This window comes from Macrotis lagotis, chromosome 8, assembly GCF_037893015.1.
Source record: "Macrotis lagotis isolate mMagLag1 chromosome 8, bilby.v1.9.chrom.fasta, whole genome shotgun sequence".
NCBI lineage: Eukaryota > Metazoa > Chordata > Mammalia > Peramelemorphia > Peramelidae > Macrotis > Macrotis lagotis.
The window spans coordinates 159,570,593-159,593,055 of record NC_133665.1 but is presented as its reverse complement, the minus strand read 5'-3'; the positions used below and the strand labels follow the sequence as shown (position 1 = coordinate 159,593,055).

At 40.5% G+C, this 22,463-nt stretch overlaps 1 protein-coding gene across 1 annotated transcript in view; it reads right to left on the bottom strand.

Moving 5' to 3' along the window:
* Positions 1–19,541, bottom strand: part of LOC141496566 (protein SHQ1 homolog) — a 100,431-nt gene extending 80,890 nt beyond the window's left edge. The window contains 6 exon segments of the mRNA XM_074199050.1: positions 9,893–9,951; positions 9,953–10,006; positions 13,863–14,023; positions 15,457–15,579; positions 17,732–17,796; positions 19,471–19,541. Of these exon segments, the coding sequence (XP_074055151.1) occupies positions 9,893–9,951; positions 9,953–10,006; positions 13,863–14,023; positions 15,457–15,579; positions 17,732–17,796; positions 19,471–19,541 (533 nt within the window).
* Positions 19,542–22,463: the final 2,922 nt, after the last annotated feature.

Genomic DNA, 22,463 nt, shown 5'->3' with positions numbered 1-22,463 from the left:
ATTGCTTGATATAACTTTTTCCTCAGTTGTTAATTACTACGTAATCAAAGAAAAGCACACTTTAAGAAGAGGCCTCCCACATTCACAATATCTTTATGCAATAAAAGTACACAACACACACCCTCTCATCACAAGGATGATGCAGTGGCAATGGGGAACAGCATACACATCTGACATTGCTCCACTCATCAGGCTTTGCTGAGACTATTAGGAGCAGGAGGGCTTTTCAATCAAGTAGAAAAAAACAACAAACACAAAGATCTCAGCAGCACCCAGAATCTCCCCAGACAGCCACCCACATTCTACCAAAGGTGTCCTTTCCTTTGTCCAAACCAGCCTAAGACAGTTCTTAATATAATGAAGGTGATGCACAGAAGAAGTGCTTGACAAATTAATTAATTTTAGTTTCTGTAGCTACTGACAAGCAGGCAGACGAGAGAGAAAGGAAAGTGATCTTCATCTCCCGCTCCCTGTACTGGTTCTCCCGATGGGTGGGCTTCTCCTGACTGTTCCTTCTCCTTTTCACCAGAGACCAAGAACAGCTCCCAGACTTGAATGTGCTTTTTTTTCACTCCCAGGTGGAAGGTCGCGTGGCATCTGGAGAAACTACAACCACAGAACACTCTGGAAGGGAATTTCTTTCACATTTTCATTAATGATTCAACTTAAAGTCTTAGTTATCACTTCAAAGAAAGCAGGAAGGGGCGGCTAGGTGGCGTAGTGGATAAAACACCAGCCCTGGAGTCAGGAGTACCTGGGTTCAAATCTGGTCTCAGACACTTAATAACTACCTTAGCTATGTGGCCTTGGGCAAGCCACTTAACCCCATTTGCCTTACAAAAACCTAAAAAAAAAAAAAAAAAAAACCAAAAAACAAAGAAAGCAGGAAACTCTTCATGCTAAGGAGATGAAATGATAATTGGAGAACTGCTAGAGAAGCTTCATGTTGGTCCCAAAGTTATGCTACTGACCCCTAGTTGTCATCCAAATGAAAAGAAGGACCAAGTAGAGAGAATGGCTAAATGCACCACTTTAAAACAGGGGAGTTAGGAAAGAGAAAGGTTGGACAAAAATTCAAGATGGGAATGAAATCCTATGCCTGCTATAATTTGAGTTTTACTTAAAAAGTACCAGCCTTAGAGTCAGGATGACTGAGGAAAGGAGTATGGATCTGGCCTTCACTACTTTCTAGTTGTGTGCCTCTGGGCAAAATAACCTCGGTCTGGGGGGAGCGGAGCCAAGATGAAGGGATCCAGTCTTAGGAGCTCTCTGATAAAAACACATAAACTAAGAACTCTAACTAAACTTTCGAGAGACAGAACCCCACAAAGGGACCCAGTGAGGCAATTCTCCTACTCAAGGTAACCTGGAAAAGAGCAGAAAGGCTCTGCTCCCTGGGGTCTAAGGGGTGGCCCGCCGGAGCCAAAGAACTTCAGCCTCCCGGAGGCAGCCCCAGGGCACTGGGAGCCGCGGCTCACAGCAGCGGGGGAGTCTCCTGAGCTGCACCCCGGGGAGCACCAGCACAAAGTGGGAGAACAGCAGGGACCCCTGCCAGAGTGAGCACACAGGGAGGAGCTTGGTCTTTCAGCAGCCCAGACCAGTTAACAGAAGCAGGCTGAGCTGGTAAGCAGGAGCCCCCAGGGCATGAGCCCATTGAGCTGAGGGAGTCCTCTGCCTCTGGAACAGGACTCTGGGGCTCTGACCACATTCAGATCCTGATCCCAGTCTAGGACCCCCCCAATAGAACAACAGGGCCCCCCCACCTCGGCCCCGTGGCAGAGGGGGGAGCTTATGGTCATTCACAGACCAGGAGGGAGGACAGAGCCTCACACACTGAGACCCTTGTGGGAGTGTCCCAAAAGCTCAGGAAGCACCCTAAAAAAACAGGCTTAGGCTGGGAAAATGAGCAAGCAGAGAAACAAGAGGAAGACCATTGAGAAATATTTTGCAAATGAGCCCAAGAACGATCAAAATACTCAGTCTGAAGATGAGGAAGCACAAGCTCCTGCATCTAAAGACTAAGAAAAACAGAAATTGGGCTCAGGCTATGACAGAGATCAAAAAAGACTTTGAAAATCAAATGAGGGAGTTGGAAGAAAAACTGGGAAAAGAAAGGAGAGAGATGCAGGAAAAACATGAAAATGAAGTCAGCAGCTTAGTCAAGGAAATCCAAAAAAATGCTGAAGAAAATAGCATGCTAAAAGCCAGCTTAGGTCAAATGGACAAAGCAGTTCAAAAAAGTTATTGAGGAGAAGAATGCTTTAAAAAGCAAACTTGAGGGGCGGCTAGGTGGTGTAGTAGATAAAGCACCGGCCTTGGAGTCAGGAGTACCTGGGTTCAAATCCAGTCTCAGACACTTAATAATTACCTAGCTGTGTGGCCTTGGGCAAGCCACAACCCCATTTGCCTTGCAAAAAACCTAAAAAATAAAAAATAAATAAAAAATAAAAAAAGCAAAATTGGCCAGATGGAAAAAGAGATAAGAAAACTCTCTGAGGAGAACAAATCCTTCAGACAAAGAATAGAATTCAGGGAGATTGATGAATTTACCAGAAATGAGGAATCAATACTTCAAAACCAAAAAAATGAAAAATTTAGAAGAAAATGTGAAATATCTCATTGAAAAAACAACTGATATGGAAAACAGACTTAGGAAAGATAATTTAAAAATTATTGGAATACCTGAAAGTCATGATCAGGAAAAGAGCCTTGACATCATTTTCAAAGAATTACTACAAGAAAATTGCCCTGATATTCTAGAAGCAGAGGGCAAAATAGAAATGGAGAGAATCCATCGATCCCCCTGAGAAAGAGATCCCAAAAAACCAACCCCCAGTAATATTATAGCCAAGTTCCAGAACTCCCAAGTCAAAGAGAATATATTACAAGCAGCCAGAAGGACACAGTTCAAATATCGTGGAGCTGCAATCAGGATCACACAGGACTTAGCAGCAACTACATTGGAAGCTCGTAGGGCTTGGAATACAATATACTGGAAGGCAAAAGAGCTTAGAATGCAGCCAAGAATGAACTACCCAGCAAGGCTGAATGTCCTCTTCCAGGGAAAAAGATGGACTTTCAATGAACCAGGGGAATTTCAAATGTTCCTTTTGGAATGGCCAGAGCTGAACAGAAGGTTTGATCTTCAGATACAGGACTCAGGCGAAGCATGGAGATTGGAGGAGAGGGGGGAAATATGAGGGACTTAATGAGGATGAACTACATGTATAGAAAAATGATACTGATAATAATCATATGAACCTTCTCAGTTAATAGAGCAGGTAGAGGGAGCTTTTATAGTTGAAGCACAGGAGAAAGCTGAATTCGAAGATAAAATATGGTGTAAAAATGGAGTCAATAGGAAAAAAAGGGAAATGGAATGGGAGAAAGAAAAAGGAGAGGGGGGAATAGTCCAAGATATTTCACATAGTAAGATTTTTTTTTTATTACAATGAGCTATTGCAATGATACGGAAGGGGGGAGGCAAGGGGGAATGAGGGAATCTTCGCTCTCACCAGAGGTGACTAGGAGAAGAAACAGCAAATATACTCAATGGGGTATAGACATCTGGAGTAAGAAGGAGGGGGAAGCAGGGGGAAGGGGTGGGGATGTGAATAAAGGAGGAGAGGATGGACCATGGCGGGACAGTGGTCAGATATAACACATTTTCTTTTTTACTTCTTGCAAGGGGCTGGGATTGGATGGCCTGTCCAAGACCATAGGGCCAGGTGGATTCTGGGCCTAAGGGGTAGTATGGGGGCTCAGGGCTTCTTGGCCCCAGGACCAGGGATCTGTCTGCTGCGCCACTCAGCAACCCTACAGCAGAGTCAGAGTGAAAGGAGAGAGAAAATATAGTACATGGTAGTGGAGAAAAACGAAAGGAGGAAGTTGAGATCAGCAATAGCAACGTTGGAAAAATATGGAAGTAACTTTTGTGATGGACTTATCATAAAGAATGTGATCCACCCGTGACAGAGTTGTTGGTGTTGGAACAAAGACTCAAGCACATTTTTTGTTATTATTATTTGGGGGAGGGTGCAGGGCAAGTAGGGCTGGGTGGCCTGCCTGGGACCACATAGCAGGGTGATCTTTGGGTGTCTGGGGCTGGATTCGGACCCAGGTGCTCCTGGGTCAAGGGCCAATGCTCTGTCTGCCACCCAGACACCCCTACTATTATTACTATTTTATTTTATTTTGGGTCTTTTTTTTTCATCTTTTTGGTTTTTGCAGGGCAGTGGGGATCAGGTGGCTTGCATGTCACATGGCTGGGTGATTATTGGGTTTACAAGGCTGGATATGGACTCGGGTGCAAGGATGGATATGGACTCAGGTGCTCGTGGCTCCAGGGCTGGTGCTTTGTCCATTGCGCCACCTGACCATACCTACAATTATTACTATTATTTTTTTTATTTTTAATTTTTTTCTCTCCCCTTTACTTTTTCGCCCAAGCAAGTCTATCTATATTCATGGGGGGAGGGGTATTTTGTTTACTTGTAAACAAGTATATTTTATTAATGTAAAAAAACATTTGTACAAAATGAGAATAAAAAATAAATTAAAATTAAAAACTGAAAAAAAAAATAACCTCGGTCTGCCTCTGTTTCCTCCACCATAAAATAGGGCTAATGATAGTCCCTAACTTAAAGGGCTATTGTGAAGATAAAAATGAAATGAGATAATATAAGTAAAGTGCTTTACAAATCCTAACACATGATCTAAATGTTAGCAATTACTCATTATTAATATCAATATTGATCATCACAAGAACAAATGCACAAATAATTGGTAAGTAGATTACATGTAATATGCTGTAGTGGTTTTTTTAACTTTCTTTAAAATTACTTTTACAACTGTTCAAATGCTTAAATCAATGACACTCAAGATGACTTTAGAAATCCAACATCAGCAGCATTTAATATTATAACAGTAGAACCACTATTTCTACCCCAAAATGCTTTCTGGAGAAGAAAAACATAATGGAAAAAACGAAAAACACTATTACCAAGAAGTCCTTTTGGCATTTTGCATAACATATAATCAAAGTATATACCTGACAGTACTCAGCTACTTTAAGATAACAATACAATTTAATTTATTCTTTATTATTTAACTAGAAAATCACCATTGCATCATAAATGTGCCTATCATTTGGAGAACATCCTTTCTGACAAGATTTCATCTAATAAAATTCAGTTAAAATCGAATCAATTAAGCTCAAATACTTTACTCTTTCAAATTCAATTATTCAAAAATATATCTGTTTACTTTTTTGCCATGAAGGAACAGTATACCACACATAATTCAAACTTTCTTTGATGAATCAGTCAAAATTCTGAACACACAAATCTCATTTATATGCTATTTCATATACTATTTCCTTAATTGATGATTTTTTCAATAGAGTATCTTTTTTAAGCAAATTTTACAGTTTAAAATCTTATTATAATTGTTTGAGGGCCATCATTAAATTAGACCCATAAATCATAGAATAAATTGCTTACTTTAAAACTAGTTGGGGGTGGCTAGGTGGCGCAGTGGATAAAGCACCGGCCCTAGAGTCAGGAGTACCTGGGTTCAAATCCCGGTCTCAAATACTTAATAATTACCTAGCCATGTGGCCTTGGGCAATCCACTTAACCCCACTGCCTTGCAAAAACCTTAAAAAAAAAAAAACTAGTTGGAATTGCTTTCTGCGGGGGAGTGGGGGGGAGGGAAGTAAGATTGGGGGGGAAAATTGTAAAACTCAAAATAAATAAAATCTTTAATAAAAAAACTTTTTTTCAATATCTTAGTCCTAAATATATTTCATGTGATACTGAAAAATAGTTATTCTTTGCAGTTTCATTTAAAATATGCCATAATTATTTTAACTTTGTTTCTCTAGGAATTTGTTCATTCATACTTTTCCTTTTGTTTATCTTTGTTAGACTTACTGGAAATTGAAAGAGGGACAGTGAAATGTTCTGTCACAATGTTTTGCTGTCTCTTTGTAGTTCAGCTAATATTTCCTTTATAAATTTAATAAGTGTTTCATCAAAATGTAATTTCCTTGTTTATTCTTTTTTGTTTTGAATATTTTGGGGTTTTTTGATAAAATGATTGAGATTCTTGTATTTTTGAATTGGAAAAAAAAAAAGTTGGTAATCTCAGAGAGGATGTTGTTTCTCTACATTGCTATTCCTCTCTCTGATGCTTCTCAGATGCCCCTCCTAGCTGACTCCACTACTGCTTCTTTGCCTTAGGCCCACCTTGCCCCCAGTCCCCACTCCCCCACTTCCTCATCCTCACCTGGAACTCAGGGCTCAATTTTCTTTCAAGCTAAAAGGAGACCACATCCCCAAATAGCCTGTTCTTCCCTTCATGTTTCTTGGTCTTTACAGACTATAAAGGACGAGGTGAGAGCTCAGTCTGGCACTTCAATTTAGGAAAACGAGTCTCAGGTCTTGTTTAAAGACCCTTTACACACACGGACATATGTGGATGTGAATTTGTACAGATGGAGGTACGTACTTTTATAATCAATTTTGCTCCTCCCCCAAGAATTGATCTTTCATTTATAACAATACCCTGACAGAACTATCTCTAACACTGTTTCTTCTAATATTCTGTTTCACAGAACTAAGTAATGACTCTAGGCTGGGGATGCCGATATAATAATTCAGGAGCAGATGCAGTAAGGTAGGAGATTAAAGTGAATTTATATTAACCCCAATAATTATATATGTCACAAATGGGGAACAGCTGAACAAGCTGTGGAATATGAATACAACTGAAGATTCTAGCTGTAAGAAATGACGAAGATCAACAACTTCAGGGAATCTGGGTCGTATGAACTGATTGAGGGAGAAATAGGTAGAATTAGAACTTTTCCTATAAGGGCAACAATATTATTATAGTTCTTTAGAAAGAAAATTACACATTTAGTCTTTTCATTAATTTGGATTATTCTAATTACTTTGAATTGGGGCAATTTTACATTTACCATTTCCCCAAGTCTAATATTTTAAATAGGATAATATCTTGGGATTTATGCAAATCATCTCTTTTATTTCTAAAAAATCCCCCAAAATAATAAACTGATGACATAAATAGGAAAGAGGGACAAGTTTTTTCTAAACTACAATTTTCTGAGTTCATATACCAGTTGAAAGTGAAAAGAATCAGACTGTTTCCACAAGAAGCTAGGCTAGTATCAAAATATGTGTAGTAAAAAATTAGCTTTCAGGTAATCAACAAGTTTACATTTGATTTAGCAACTAACATAATCACTTATAGTAGTCTGTAAAATGGATAAAATTTAAAACTTTGCATATTCATGGACACCAAATGAAACAAGACTTTCATTCTTCCATTTTCCTAATTTTTGTGTCTTAACTGAAAATACCTTTTTCAAACATTATGATCAGAAGAATTATCATTTGTTAATAAACAGCAAAGGGGGCAGCTAAGTGATCCAGCACTGGCCCTGGAGTCAGGAGGACCTGAATTCAAATGCAGCTTCAAACACTTAATAATTGCCAAGCTGTGTGACCTTGGACAAGTCACTTAATCCCATTGCCTTAAATAAATAAAATGAAATTAAAATTAAAAAAAAATAAACAACAAAGATTAGTGCTTGCATATCAATTAAAATGATAAAGTTCCAAATAAAAGAAAAAGAAAAAGATGGAGAAAAAGACAATTCTTGTTTAATACTTTGAACCATAAAACAAAATTTTTTAATATCCTTAGTCCAAGCAGTTTTCTGTTCCTTTTCACACAAGTTAGGCAGTTGTTCTAATTAAGCTCCTTCCCTTTCAGAAATGTTCAGGATGCCCTTACCTTGCCTGAGAAATTTGCTGACAATGAATATTCTATTTTAAATATTCAGCATGAATTTAAATGGGCTTCTTCAAATTGCTCTTCAGCAGGCCTTTAAAACTGCCAATTGGTGAGATCTTTAAAACCACCAATTGGTGAGATAAACATAATTAGAAATGGTAACATAAATGGAGGAGAACCTTAGATGTCCTCTAAAATATAAAAGATAGCCTACTCTTGCTGTCCCCTTAAAATGTCCCAAAGTCTTGCCACTTATCACAACATCATATAGTACATGACATTTGCAAATAAGATATACTTTATTCCAATTAGTCTCATACTGTGACAGGAGATAAAATATTAATTACTAGAATAACAGCAAGCATTCACAGATCATACATGAGAACAAATTAGGAAAAAAATGTTAACTTCTCTTTATGATTTTAGTAGCAGATCCCAATTACCAAAAACTTGTTTCCAAAAAAAGAGCAAATTTGAGAGGAATGAGAACTTATATTTAGAATATAGTCTAGAAAAGTTTTTATGGCTCAAATAAAAATGGTAAATTCATAATAAAAAATAGTTCTTTAAAATAATGTTCATGATTAATACTTTAGCACTATTAAAATTTGCAAATGTCTGAATAAACCTAGTAAGTTTAAATAAATACAAACATATAGAATTGTATATCCAAATGTATTGATGACTTGAATAACTATTAAAACAATGAGGTTTACTCATTGTTACATCACTTTATAATGCATGACCAAAAAAAATAGATCAATACTATAATCAATGTGATAAAATAATATTAATGAAGCACTTACAAAGAGTTTTACACATATCAATTCACCTGAGTCCCACCAACAAGTCTCAGTAAAGAAAGATTCTAGGGATTTTATTATCCCCATTTTAGAGAAAAGGAAACAGATAAAATATTAATTACTAGAGTAACTGCAGGCATTCAGAGATCCTAACATAAGAGAGGTGAATCACTTCAGGACAAGAGATAGGTCTTCCATCTCCAAGTCTGACATTCTATCCACTTTGCCATGCTGCCCCTCTCGATTCCAGAACTCAGTCTGACCTTTACTAAAGAACTATTTAGGGCAGCTAGGTGGTGCAGTGGATAGAGCACCGGCCCTGGAGTCAGGAGTACCTGAGTTCAAATCCGGCCTCAGACACTTAATAATTACATAGCTGTGTGGCCTTGGGCAAGCCACTTAACCCCATTTGCCTTGCAAAAAAAAATCTTTTAAAAAAAAGAACTATTTAACTAATCTTGACAAGGAAGATTGATGTCAAAGGCAGACAGAGGTGGGGGGGGGAAATGTTCGTTTAAATATCTATATTAGCATTCTATTTATACTTCTTTGGTGAAGAATTATACATTAGTTGAAGACAAGATTTAGTACATTAAAGTACTGGCTAAGCTTGGACCCTTGCTATACAATGCAAAAAGGTAAAAATTGAACTATATGAATGAAAATTCAAATAGTTTCATTACTAATGACTTTGATCACTTTATTTTAAAATAAACTAAATGATTGGTCTTAATAATAGATTATCTAAAATATCCTCATTCCTTAAGTTTAGTGTTACATTTTACCCTAGACAAACAGTTTGAAGTATCTCTTTTAAAAGCTTTTACTGCTGCTAAGGTAGTCATTTAGAAAATAGCATTTTATACATAAATTTACAATTGGGTATATTTGGTTCACAGAGGCACTGCTCTTGTGACTTAGTTAAATGGCCAGTTAAGCCAGAAGAAGCACCTTATGCCAAAGTCATATTACAGAAGAAAGGTTGGCTGGATCTGGAGGCAGGGGACCTCAATTCAAACTCTGCTACCTACAACCTATGTGAGTATCTGGGCTGCAGTTTTGTCGTCTATTAAAGATAGTGAGCCAAGATAAACCATAAGGTCTTTTCCAGTTAAGATCCTATGACATCCAGGAAATTTTAAAATCACTATTTCCCCCCCCAAGACTCAATTTTTACAATGTCTTTCTCAAAACTGGGATGGGGAGCATGTAGAAGAAACATGTCCAATGACTTTATTCCACCTACTAGAACTAAACACGCTACTTACAAGTAATGGTCGGGATCAAATTTGGACTCTTCAGCAGCAAGACGCTTCTGTCTTCGTTCGGGCCGGGGGAGTGGCATCTGGGTCTTTAAGGTCAATGACATCACTCAATTCATCCTAGCAGCAGACAGCACGAAAAGAATAGATGAACCAGTCACCTCCTTTAGCCTCAAGACACAAAATTCAGACAAAAAAAAACCAACACAACCAGGCTTTCTCAGCAAGCTGATTCTGTAAGCTATGGTACATCATCCTATCAGTAAAAAGGAAATAAAGAGCTTCCTTGCATTCACGCTAGTAAACTGACATTTTTAGAATGGCAACATTTCAAATTGAATAAACTTCTTATATCTTATATTCGCAACTTTTCAAAATGCTTTCCAACTAGCAGAAAAAATGCCTCATTAGAAATGTTTGAATTTTTCATTTAGGAAGCTAAAGAAAACTACACCCAACCACATTTTCAAGAAATTCACGTCTAAAATAAACTGTTTCTACCTACACACACGTTATCTTTCCCAATCCAAAGTGCAATCTACTAGGGAGTTTGCTTATAGGTCATTTCTCTTGAGACCCTGCTTACGAGAACAAATATCTCCAAATGCACAGTTGTACATGTATGACTTAGATCAGATTATCTGCTGTCATGAATGGAGGGTGGGAGTGTTCAAAAGGATGAATGTTGAAAACTACCTCTGCATGTGATTGGAAAACAAATAAAATATTATCTACCAATGCCTGTAAACCAAAAATAGAAACAATAAGCATCCATGTTTACATGGCAGCAGCTCTCACAGCCTCGTGAGGTGGGCAGTGTACATATCGTGGACAGTGGCTTGCCATGGTCAAACAATCTGGACACAATCAGAAGTCTCTTCACTGCTTAGGTCAATCAATGGTGAGCCTAAAACAAGTTGAGAGCAGATCCCAAAAGCTCACTGTGGGATGGCATCGGCAGGCAGAACTAGCACAAGAGATCCCATTCCAGGCTGATCAGTTATTAAGTCGCATGGGGACAGGCAAAACAGCAAGAGACTGGAACAGCCAGCAGCCCAAAGGGGCCTCTCATCTGAAACAACCCACCCTCCTCCAGGAGTCACTCACCATGCAGCAGTCACTAAGCAAGGGGCAGTCCAGAATAAGAAATGCAAGCCCACAAAGAGACCACCCCTCCAGAGGGTTTGAATATTCCTGGTTACCAACTACGGCTGTGTGGCCACAATCAAAGCCTGCAGCTATAACGGGAAGGCACTAGGAGAACGTGAGCAGACCCACTCATTCCCACCACACAAACTGAGGGTGTGGCGAGCAAGGATCTAGGGCTGCGCTTTGTCCCCGCTACAGATCAGCTGGGACAAAGATGGCTTCTGAGACTCTGGAGAGAACCCCATGCCTCCATCTGGTAGCTTGTTTATTTGATCCTCAGGGCTGCTTTTGTACATCTCCCAGAGGGAAGTGGACAGGATTTCAGAAAAATGACTGTTAAACCCTCCAGCTCTGAGTGACCCACTGCAGCAAATGCAGCCGGTGACCCAGACAGACAGAGAACAGTATTTGTGCACTTACTGTTTTCTCCCCCACATTTCCATTCTAAAGAGGGAAGTAGAGAGGGGAGCATGGCTCAAGGAAGGACCCGGGAGCTCCAGCACCTGGAAGTCTCCCCTAATGCAATCCCCCTCCTCCAATTGCTGAGAGCAAGCGGTCTGGGCAGTCATCGGCCCACAGAAGCCTCAAGTCTAAGCAGCCTCAGGTTGGGGCAGTAAGTGGATAGGAAGCCCTAGAGGTGGGACGAATTCACAGGTCTGCCACAATAGTCAAAATAATTTGAGGAATTTATCTGGTCCAAAGGCAGCAACTATATACCAGTTTGTCATTTTAAATGGGAAAGCAGTATTTCAAAGCATGTTAAAGTTGACTTTAAATCTACAATTTTAAATTAGTAGCAATTTCCTCAAAGCTATTATTCATGCAGCAATTATTTCAATTTCTTCTAACTGCATTACTGGCATGAATTATTAAAAGGGTCATATTTTTAGTCTAAAGCTATAAATCTGTTTTAATCACATGGAATGATTATCATAAATAGAGTACATAAAATTACACAGGAACTCTGCATATTAACCCAACTATGCAAGTTTTTCTGGAAATTTCTAGACCTGGGTGTATAAAATACAGTTTTACAACACATTAATATTCTCCCCAAAATGGATTCTTTAACATTTGAATGGGGTGGCTAGGTGGCGCAGTGAATGGGACAGCTAAGTGGGGTAGTACGCACAGGCCGTGGTGTCAGGAGTACCTGGGTTCAAATCCAGTCTCAGACACTTAATAATTATCTAGCTGTGTGGCCTTGGGCAAGCCACTTAACCCCATTGCCTTGCCAAAAAAAAACCTAATAAAAAAACCATTTGACATCTCAGTTTGCATGTATTTGTGGGAAGTAGTTATTTTTTAATGTTCATGAGCGTAATGGGTTAATATTAATACAAAAGGAAAAAAGTGTAGTCTTATAGAATCTCAAAGCTGGAAAGGATGAAAGGTCATCCTATCTAGTATAATCTACACTTTGAAGGAAAAACCTTTTAAAACACAAAAACAGACTGATCAGGCAGTTTTACTTGACTACTATTTAAACCTCCTTCTATACAACAGGAAAAAGTTTAAAAGGAGATTGTTTTAATATGTTTACTTTTCCCTGAATATATTTTTGTACAAGCACAGATCTGATCCATTACAGAACAAATCCCATATTCAGAGGTACCAGGGGAGAGGACTGAAGCAACATGAAGGTATTCCTGACTTCTATCAGCAACCTGTCTGGAAATAATGAACCCCTATTTGAACTGTCTAAGGAAAGTCTCACTAAGATTCAGGTAACATCCCAAACATCCCACCAATTCCATGTCTGAACCTGCAGAGGCTCACACAACAATAAAACTGAGGCTCAGAAAAGTGAAAGGACCAGTCCCAATGCACGGCCGAGCCCTGAAGGAAGCCAACCCAACCAGGGTCACCTTCTCCCTTCCCTGCCCGATCTCCCAAGATAGGATCCCTGCCCTCATGGGTTACAGCAACAGATTAACATCCAATACTCAAAGCATAGGGGGCCCCAAAGCCTCAGTTTGGCTTTAGGTTATAAAAACAATACTAAGTCTCCTGGGGCACACGAAATCTAATAAGCAGTTAAGAAATGTTACTTTAAAAAAAGGATGAAGATAGCAGTTCTCAAATATTTTCATCCTATATCATCTCTTGGGAAAATCACTTAAAAGTCTCACCCTTCTTTCTCATTTATTCTCATAGAATGTAGCAAAATATTCAAGCCATAGGGGAAATAAAAAGTCTCTTTCCTTTGTTGTGTCTTATCTCTATTTTCATCCATATAGATGGCTTATTATCTTTATCATTAACAAATATCAAGGGCTTACTAGGTAATAACTCTACTATCTCTGTGCTAATCCCTTTACAATTAATGTCCCATTTGATCGTCATAACAACTCTGGGAAGAAGGTGCTATTATCCCTGTTTTACAGAGGGGGAAAACTGAGGTGAACAGAGGTGGAGTGACATGCCAGAGTCACACAGTCAGTCCATGTCTGAGACTGGGTGTGTACCCTGGTTTTCCTGACTCTGGGCTCAGCATAGCAACGCCCCTAAACCATACCCCACTAGGTAAGAGTTTAAAATAATAGTCAATAGGGCAGCTAGGTGGAGCAGTGAATAGAGCGCCGGCCTTGGAGTCAGGAGTACCTGGGTTCAAATCTGACCTCAGACACTTAATAATTACCTAGCCATGTGGCCTTGGGCAAGCCACTTAGCCCCATTGCCTTGAAAAATCTTAAAAATAAATAAATAATAGTCAATAAACATTGAATAATAATAACTCACATTTCTATCAAACTCAATGAACGTACTGTGACTCTGAGTTTGAGAAGCAATGACTTCAAATATAAGAAAAAAGTCTCAGACAAACCTGTAATCTTTTAAACACTCCTGAGCGCAAGTTTCCAAACCCATAATGGTACTGTGAATTCAAATCGCTCTCTGTTAATTCTTCATAAGGAGACTGTTCGATTTCCCAATCAAACTCTTCCTCCTCATCTTCCTTAGACTCTACAGGAAGCTCAGAAGAACCTAAATATGTTGAATAAAATAAAGGAAACAGGATGATTTTCATTAGGTTATAGAAATGACAATCTTATCAAATTCATTAACTCAAGGGTTGAAACTCAAATTCATCAAGGTTTTCATAGTTCTCAAAAGACTTTGTGAATAGAGCATCCCTGGAATCAGGAGGACCTGAGTTCAAATCCAGCCTCAGACCAGATACTCAATTTTTAATTAGTTGTGTGATCTTAGGCAAGTCACTGAACCATTGCCTTGCAAACCGCCCCCTAAAAAAGACTTTACCTTTTACATTACACTTCAAAATTTTCAGCTAAATAATCCATTACAGGAGGGCTTTTGTGTTATACTTGTGCTTTCATGTAAAATCATTGGTACTGGGGTGGCAAGGTGGCGCAGTGGATAGAGCACTGGCCCTGGGGTCAGGAGTACCTGAGTTCAAATCTGGCCTCAAAAACTTAATAATTACCTAGCTGTGTGGCCTTGGGCAAGCCACTTAACCCATTGCCTTACCAAAAAAAAAAAAATCATTGGTACTAACTCCGTGTTATATTTGTATTCTAATTTGCATAAAAGTTCCATCTCAGTCTCATTTGTGGAAAAACAGATCAAAAGAAAAAAAATAACCATGAGAAAGAATAAAATAATTAAAAAAAAAAAGCCAGTGCTTGACTCTGCATTCCAAGTCTATCAGCTCTTTGTCTGGATATGGACAGCATCAGCCTCTGGGAGTCCTCATGGATCCGGTGCTGCTGGGAGGAGCAGGGTCCTTCCCAGTTGACCCTCCCATGGTGCTGCTGAGATGTGTGCCATCTTCTCCTGGCTCTGATCACTCACTTTTGTGCTGAGCATGTTAGAAACATCTCATTGGATCCTCGCAATGACCCTGGGGGCAGGCACTATGATTATCCCTATTTTACAGATGAGGCCAAGTGACCTGATCCCTCCACTACAGAACTACAACAACTAGGAGTAGGTTGAACCCAGTGACCCCCATGACCATGACAGGAGACAGAGCACCCGCCTCCAGAGCATGTACTTTGTGAATCTGTGAAAAAGAGTGATCTTCCAAGGCCACTTTCCCATGGTGGTGATTAGGATGACACTTCTGGTGATATATTTTGATCCCCCATCTAGTGTCTAAGGACATATTTGAACTTGAACCTCCCTGACTCCAAGCCCAGAAATATATGAAAAAATCTAAGCAAATAAGCACACTACATAACATTCTCTGAAATTGGGGGGGGGGGGGCTTAAAACTAACTCAATGAGAAACATTTATTTCTAACTGGGGAACCCCTGTATGTTTCATAAACCTATAGCACATAGTTTTCCTTCCCTTCCACAATCCCTGGTTCCTCATCTGCTCTCTGCTCTTCCCCAGACACCAAGGACTCACACAACTCCAGAAGCTTTCCTGATCCTAATGGAAATGAACATACCAGTCACTTCCACAAGAGGCTTTGCAGATCTGGTTTTCTTTGAAGCCAGAAGTGATGTCAACATGTTCAATCCTTCAAAATGCTGACCAGGAGTCTCTTTTGACATTCGAAGCGTAAAGATTCCTTAAAGATGAAACAATTTCTGAATTAAAAGAATCTACAATTTAGCCCATTATATACAATTTAGCAGATGGTATAAAATTTCAAATATTTCAAAACTGTTTCTAAAAAGTATATGTGTATAAGTATAAAAGTATATGTAACAGTGAATTTTTTCTTTAAAAGTATACGTGTTTCTAAAAACTATATGTGACAGTGAATTAGAAATCCCTGAATTAAAAACTCTGCCATTCTGAAAGTAACTCCCTTCGCCTCTCTCCTCTAAATCCATTTGGATCCTTATGGAGATCTCCAATCTCTCCAACTTCTCAGTATCTTCTCAAGTCAAGAGCCTTGCTCTCCCTTCATTTTCCTCCTCTTCAGATCTCAATTCTATAGTCAAAACCTCATTGGTTGTCGTAGGTAGGACTAGCTACCAGCGCTATTCAGATGACTCACAAATCTATATATATTCAGGCCAGTCTTTACCCTTATCTTCAGCCCTGCATCACCAATGACCACTGAACGTTTCAAGTTGCATAGTTTTGGGAGTATCTTAAATTCAGCATGTCCAATATTAAATTCAATGTTTTTCACCCTAAACCTCTCCTTCTCTCTTCCAAACTTTCCCATTTCTGTAAAGATACCCCCATTCCTCCAATCTTCCAAGTCTGTAACCTCCTTGCTGTTAAATTCCCTCCCTCACCTCACATACCCAATCAATTGTAATCTTCCTGTTTCTAACTCAGTTTCCAATTTCTTACCACTTCTAGCCTGGATGACAACAACCTTCCAATTGGTCTCCCAACTGCTATAAGTCCTCTCCCAACTCTGGTACATCCCATAAACTGCAGTCAAAGCAATTTTCCTTAGGTGAAGCTCTGATCACGTGATCCCCCATCCTCAGCTACTTAAAGCCCTGTCCAACCTCATCCCCACCATCTCCCAGCCTTGATAGATAGGGCTTCTCTTTTCTGCACTCTCAGATCCAGCCAAAATAGTCTTCTCTCAAAGCTCCTCCAACTTGCCATTCCATCGTCCAATCATATTCCTTCTTTTTGACCCTTCAGTGTCCCTCTCTCCCCCCCCACTTGCTAATGCTCTCACTCCTAGACCACCTTTTGTATAACTACATTATCTGGAATTATGCTGTTTCGATGTGAATTGGATACTTCCATTAGAATGTTTGTGCCTCATGAACAGGTAATTTCATTTTTCTCCAGCATCTGGTACAGAATTTGACACTGTATGCTCTGAAAATGACAGCTGGATGATCATTTGAGAGACAGGTTCAAAAGGACATCGTAACCAGACTGAAGAGGATCAGGTTAAAGAAACCAGTTGGGAAATGAGGAGTTACCAGATTTGGAGCTGAGGAATGTCACAGTCAAAGCTGTGGGTAAAGAAGATTATCCTAGCAATAACGAACAGAACAAATGAGTAAGAATAATATATTTGTTTGGAATCTATTTCAATTGTCTAGGGCAGGAGTTTTGAAATGGGGTACTAGTAATAAGAAAATAAAGTGAACAAGAGTAAAATGCATTGGTAAATAAACTAAGAAAACTGAAGTTCATTTCATCTATATAAAGAAAATTTAACCTGTCTTTGAATGTCATTCATAATTATATCCAGGATACTGGGTAAACTAGGTATTAAAGTTTATGTTTTCATTTTAAAATTGCACAAGAATAATATTAAGATGTTATACTATCACTTCTATAACAAAAGTCAGTGTTCATAGATTAGAAATTGCCTCACACACTTTCTGATTTCTGAATATCACTCCATAACTAAAAAAAGATAACTACAGAATATCAACCACCACTGTGGCTGAAATTCCACTTTAAAGATTACAAAGAACTTTTTAGTATTCCATTTAACACAGAATATAAAATCACAGAATTCTAAAGCTGAGAATGAGCTCAGAGATTATCTACTTCAATACCCTTATTTTACAGATAAAATACATTATGATGAAACAGATTAAAATTACAATGGCAAATAAAAGCATTAAAATAAAATGTTAAACACACTACATTAAGGGATAAACAAAAAGTAATGGCATGTTTTATTAGACTGATTCTAGTTCCCCCTAGAGATCCCCTTAGTGCCTCAAGTTACAATTATGTGATTATTCCTAGCATATATATATATAAGGAATCCAATGATGTACCTTTATCCACATTATAAGAACCATCTTCATTTCCATTTTCCACAATTCTTCCAGGAAGAGTTAATCTGTAGATTTGAAAAAGTCTTTATGAAGCACTTAAATCAAATAGCAGTATGTTTGAGCAATTTAGTGACATTACAAAAAACCACGGAAAAGCAGACTTACCTTAAAAAATGTCCAATAAAATGAAAAAAATTACACTTGAAAAAAAATGACTCTGCAAGTTACTTTTTTTTCCCTCTCTGAGGGAGCAGGATATGGACCTGTGAATTTGTTGATTCTGGAATCCATACCCGCAAAGCCAGGTAGGGCCACTCTAATACAAATCTACACTAAACTCCTAAATCCCTAGTAACTAATCCTTACCTGAGGACTGAAGAAGTTAAGGAACTAGTCCAGGATCACTTAATTAGTGTTTGTTTAAGGCAAGAGTTGAACCCATTAGACAATGGGCAGCTTATTACTCAAGATTATATATTAAATTGGCAGTTGATTAGCAGAGAGTTCTGGATCTCATATCAGAAAGACCCATTTTTAAATCCTCCTGCTAACATTTACTAGCTGTTGTAAACCTTGGGCCAGTCAGAGTCTGTCTCAGGCTCAATGTCCACAACCAGTAAAATGGTGATGAGAACATGCAAACAAATACATACAAAGTAAGCTCTATAAGGATAAATAAGAAATAACTGACAGACAGAAGATACTAGAATTAAGAGGGATTGTCATTTGTTGTCCTTCGGTTGTGCTCAGCTTTTTGTGAGCCCATTTGGGGTTTTCTTAGCAAAGATATTGGAGTAAGTTGCCATTTCCTTCTCCAGCTTGTTTTACAGATGAGGAAACTAAGGCCAAAAGGATGATACTCGGGGTGGCTAGGTGGCGCAGTGGATGGAGCACTGGTCCTGGAGTCAGGAGTACCTGAATTCAAATCTGGCCTCAAGACACTTAATAATTACCTAACTGTGTGGCCTTGGGCAAGCCATTTAAACCCCATTGCCTCGCAAAAAAAAAAAAAGGATGATGCCCAGAGTCACAGAGCTAGTACAGGTCTGAGGATGGATCTGAACTCAGGGAGAGGAGTCTTATCTACTGGATCCTCTAACTGTCCTACAAGGGACTGGGAAAGACATTTTTCTGTAGAAAACAGGACTAATCATGACTTAAAGAAAGCATCCCCCATTAGAACAGGAGCCCCCAGAGCCTGCACCATCCTAACCACTGCTGGAGGAGTCAACTGTGCCTTTCATTCCACTCAGGTACAAATAAGCAATCAAGTTCAGGTCCTCTCATCTGACCCACTGCAACAGCCCAGGTCTGACTGTCTTACACCTACAATCTGTCCTCCAGGAAGTCATTTATTAAGGACCTACTATGTGTCAGCACTGTGCTAAGTAGCCCTGGGTGTTCAAAGACAATCACTGTTCTCAAGGACTTCCAAATCTAATGGTGGAGACAATTCAAAAGCAACTAGTGCAAACAAAATAGCAACAAAATAAACTGGAGATAATCTCAGAGAGCTTAACACTAGCCTGAAGTGGGGGCTCAGTCAGATTTGTGCTTTAGGAAGCCCAAACTGACAAAAGTGTCAGATTTACCAAGAGTCTGCAGAAACCTGAGGCAGTGAGCCCCAGCAGGCTCCTGTAATATGAGATGATAGGGATCTACTAGCATGATAATTGTGAGAGAAAAGAGAGTGATGGAATCCTAGCCAAGCCCCCAGCCCAATGGCCTGACTCCCTCACAGGATCTCACTAGAATAGGCAAAGTATAACTTGATCAGCCCACCCCAGGCCACATCATCCTGTTTAGACATACCAGAGAGGCCAGTCAAGAAGAAGGGCTGCAACAAAAATGGGGACCCAGGAGCCTAAATCACAGGAGGGGCTTTCCCTAGAGCAGTGCCTATTCACTACATCTCTTTGTGGTCCTTGGGTGAACTTATGATGAGGTCTTACTAGCTAAGGTCACACTAATTATAATATCATTAACATATATTAATAAACTCTAAATAGGCTTTCCTATATGCATTCTGGGTAACCATGTGCACCTTTCCACCAAGGTTCCATGGTGCTTTCATAACAACAAACTCCTCTCTGTACTGTAAAGCTAACATATCCTGTTAGAAACACAACACTTCTTGCCCCATATAAGCCCCTAGTTTCACCCAGCTCAGCACCTGCCTTCCTGGGGAGCAGAGACCTCTTGAGTCACAAATCTTTGACAACATCATCAATAAGAACTCCCATCCCTCATCAGTAGTGTATTCCAGAAACATTCTATACCCTAGGACACCCCTTACACCCCACCTCCCCTTTCCAGTCTTGTCCCATTAGACTGTAAGCTCCTTGAAGGCATGAACAGTTTTTCTTATTTGCAAACCCAGTGCCTAGCACAAGGATGGCACTCAAGAAATGTTTACTGAATTGAAGTGAAATTATAAAAATAAAATTGGCAAGTTTTGGCAACTGATTAGACTGTGGGGTTGGGGAAGATAGGGAGAAATCAAGAGTTAAACCTAAAGAATGTGATCCTGAGTGACTAGGAGGATAGAGGGTGCTCCAGGATGAAAGAGGAAAATTTAAAAGAACGGGAGCATTTCCAGTTCCAGATTATGTTGAGTTTAAGATGTCTTTGGGGCATCAGTTTGGAACTAACAGACAAATGGAGAATTAAGCTCTGAGAAGCAAGAAGTCAGGACTAGATGAAAAGATCTGAGAATAATCAACAGAGAGATAACTGAAACCTGGCAAGCTACAAGATTACCAGTGAAAGGGTAGAGGGATAGAAGTTATCTCAGGTTAAAGTTGACGTGTGAACCCATTCCATGAGAATGAATGAATTAGAGAGAGGATGATCTGTTTGTCCTTCCTTCTAGAAGACCATGACATCATAAGAGATGAGATGATGCTGTGACAAGTAAGGATTTGATTTCATTGGGGGGAGGGGGGGTGCTGTGCTAAGTCACCAGCCTCACTTTCTCCTCTGGAGTCCAGTGGCCAGATGTGAATCGGGATGACTAGAGATGGCCCTGGATAAGAGGTAGTCAGGGTTAAATGACTAGCCCAAGGTCCCACAGCTACTAAGTGTCAAGAACTATCTTCAAGGATGAATTGAGAGAAACTATCAGGCCAATTCAAGGTCTCAACAAGGATTAATAAGAACCTAGGATGTACTAGTTGCTATGTACTTGAGATGCAAAGACACAAAGAAAGTAGTCAACAAGCTCACAGGCACCTCTGGATATTCTGCAAGCCCTGGGAACCTGACTGACTGGAGTTGCAAGCACTAGAAACACTGCCTGGAGCTGCAAGTCCTGAAAAACACTGACCGGAGCTGCAAGCCTTGGAATCTGACTGGAGCTGCAAGCCCTGGAAACACTGACTGGAGCTGCAAGTCCTGAAAACACTGACCAGAGCTGCAAGCCCTGGAAACACTGACCCGAGCTGCAAGCCTTGGAATCTGACTGGAGCTGCAAGCCCTGGAAACACCGACTGGAGCTGCAAGTCCTGAAAACACTGACTGAAGTTGCATGCCCTGGAAACACTGCCTGGAGCTGCAAGTCCTGAAAACACTGACCGGAGCTGCAAGCCTTGGAATCTGACTGGAGCTGCAAGCCCTGGAAACACTGACCGGAGCTGCAAGCCTTGGAATCTGACTGGAGCTGCAAGCCCTGAAAACACTGACTGGAGCTGCAAGTCCTGAAAGCACTGACTGAAGTTGCAAGCCCTGGAAACACTGACTGGAGCTGCAAGCCCTGGAAACACCGACTGGAGCTGCAAGTCCTGAAAACACTGACTGAAGTTGCATGCCCTGGAAACACTGCCTGGAGCTGCAAGTCCTGAAAACACTGACCGGAGCTGCAAGCCTTGGAATCTGACTGGAGCTGCAAGCCCTGGAAACACTGACTGGAGCTGCAAGCCTTGGAATCTGACTGGAGCTGCAAGCCCTGGAAACACTGACTGGAGCTGCAAGTCCTGAAAACACTGACCGGAGCTGCAAGCCCTGGAAACACCGACTGAAGTTGCAAGCCCTGGAAACAGTGCCTGGAGCTGCAAGCCCTGAAAACACTGACCGGAGCTGCAAGCCTTGGAATCTGACTGGAGCTGCAAGCCCTGGAAACACCGACTGGAGTTGCAAGCCCTGGAAACACTGACTGGAGCTGCAAGCCCTGAAAACACTGACTGGAGCTGCAAGTCCTGAAAGCACTGACTGGAGTTGCAAGCCCTGGAAACACCGACTGGGAGCTGCAAGCCCTGGAAACACCGCCTGGAGCTGCAAGCCCTGGAAACACCGCCTGGAGCTGCAAGCCCTGGAAACACCGACTGGAGCTGCAAGCCCTGGAAACACCGACTGGAGCTGCAAGCCCTGGAAACACCGACTGGAGCTGCAAGCCCTGGAAACACCGACTGGAGCTGCAAGCCCTGGAAACACCGACTGGAGCTGCAAGCCCTGGAAACACCGACTGGAGCTGCAAGCCCTGGAAACACCGACTGGAGCTGCAAGCCCTGGAAACACCGACTGGAGCTGCAAGCCCTGGAAACACCGACTGGAGCTGCAAGCCCTGGAAACACCGCCTGGAGCTGCAAGCCCTGGAAACACCGACTGGAGCTGCAAGCCCTGGAAACACCGACTGGAGTTGCAAGCCCTGGAAACACTGACTGGAGTTGCAAGCCCTGGAATCTGACTGGATGATCCAGAGCTGGAAAGGCCTCGGGAGATTCTCTAAGCCAAAACC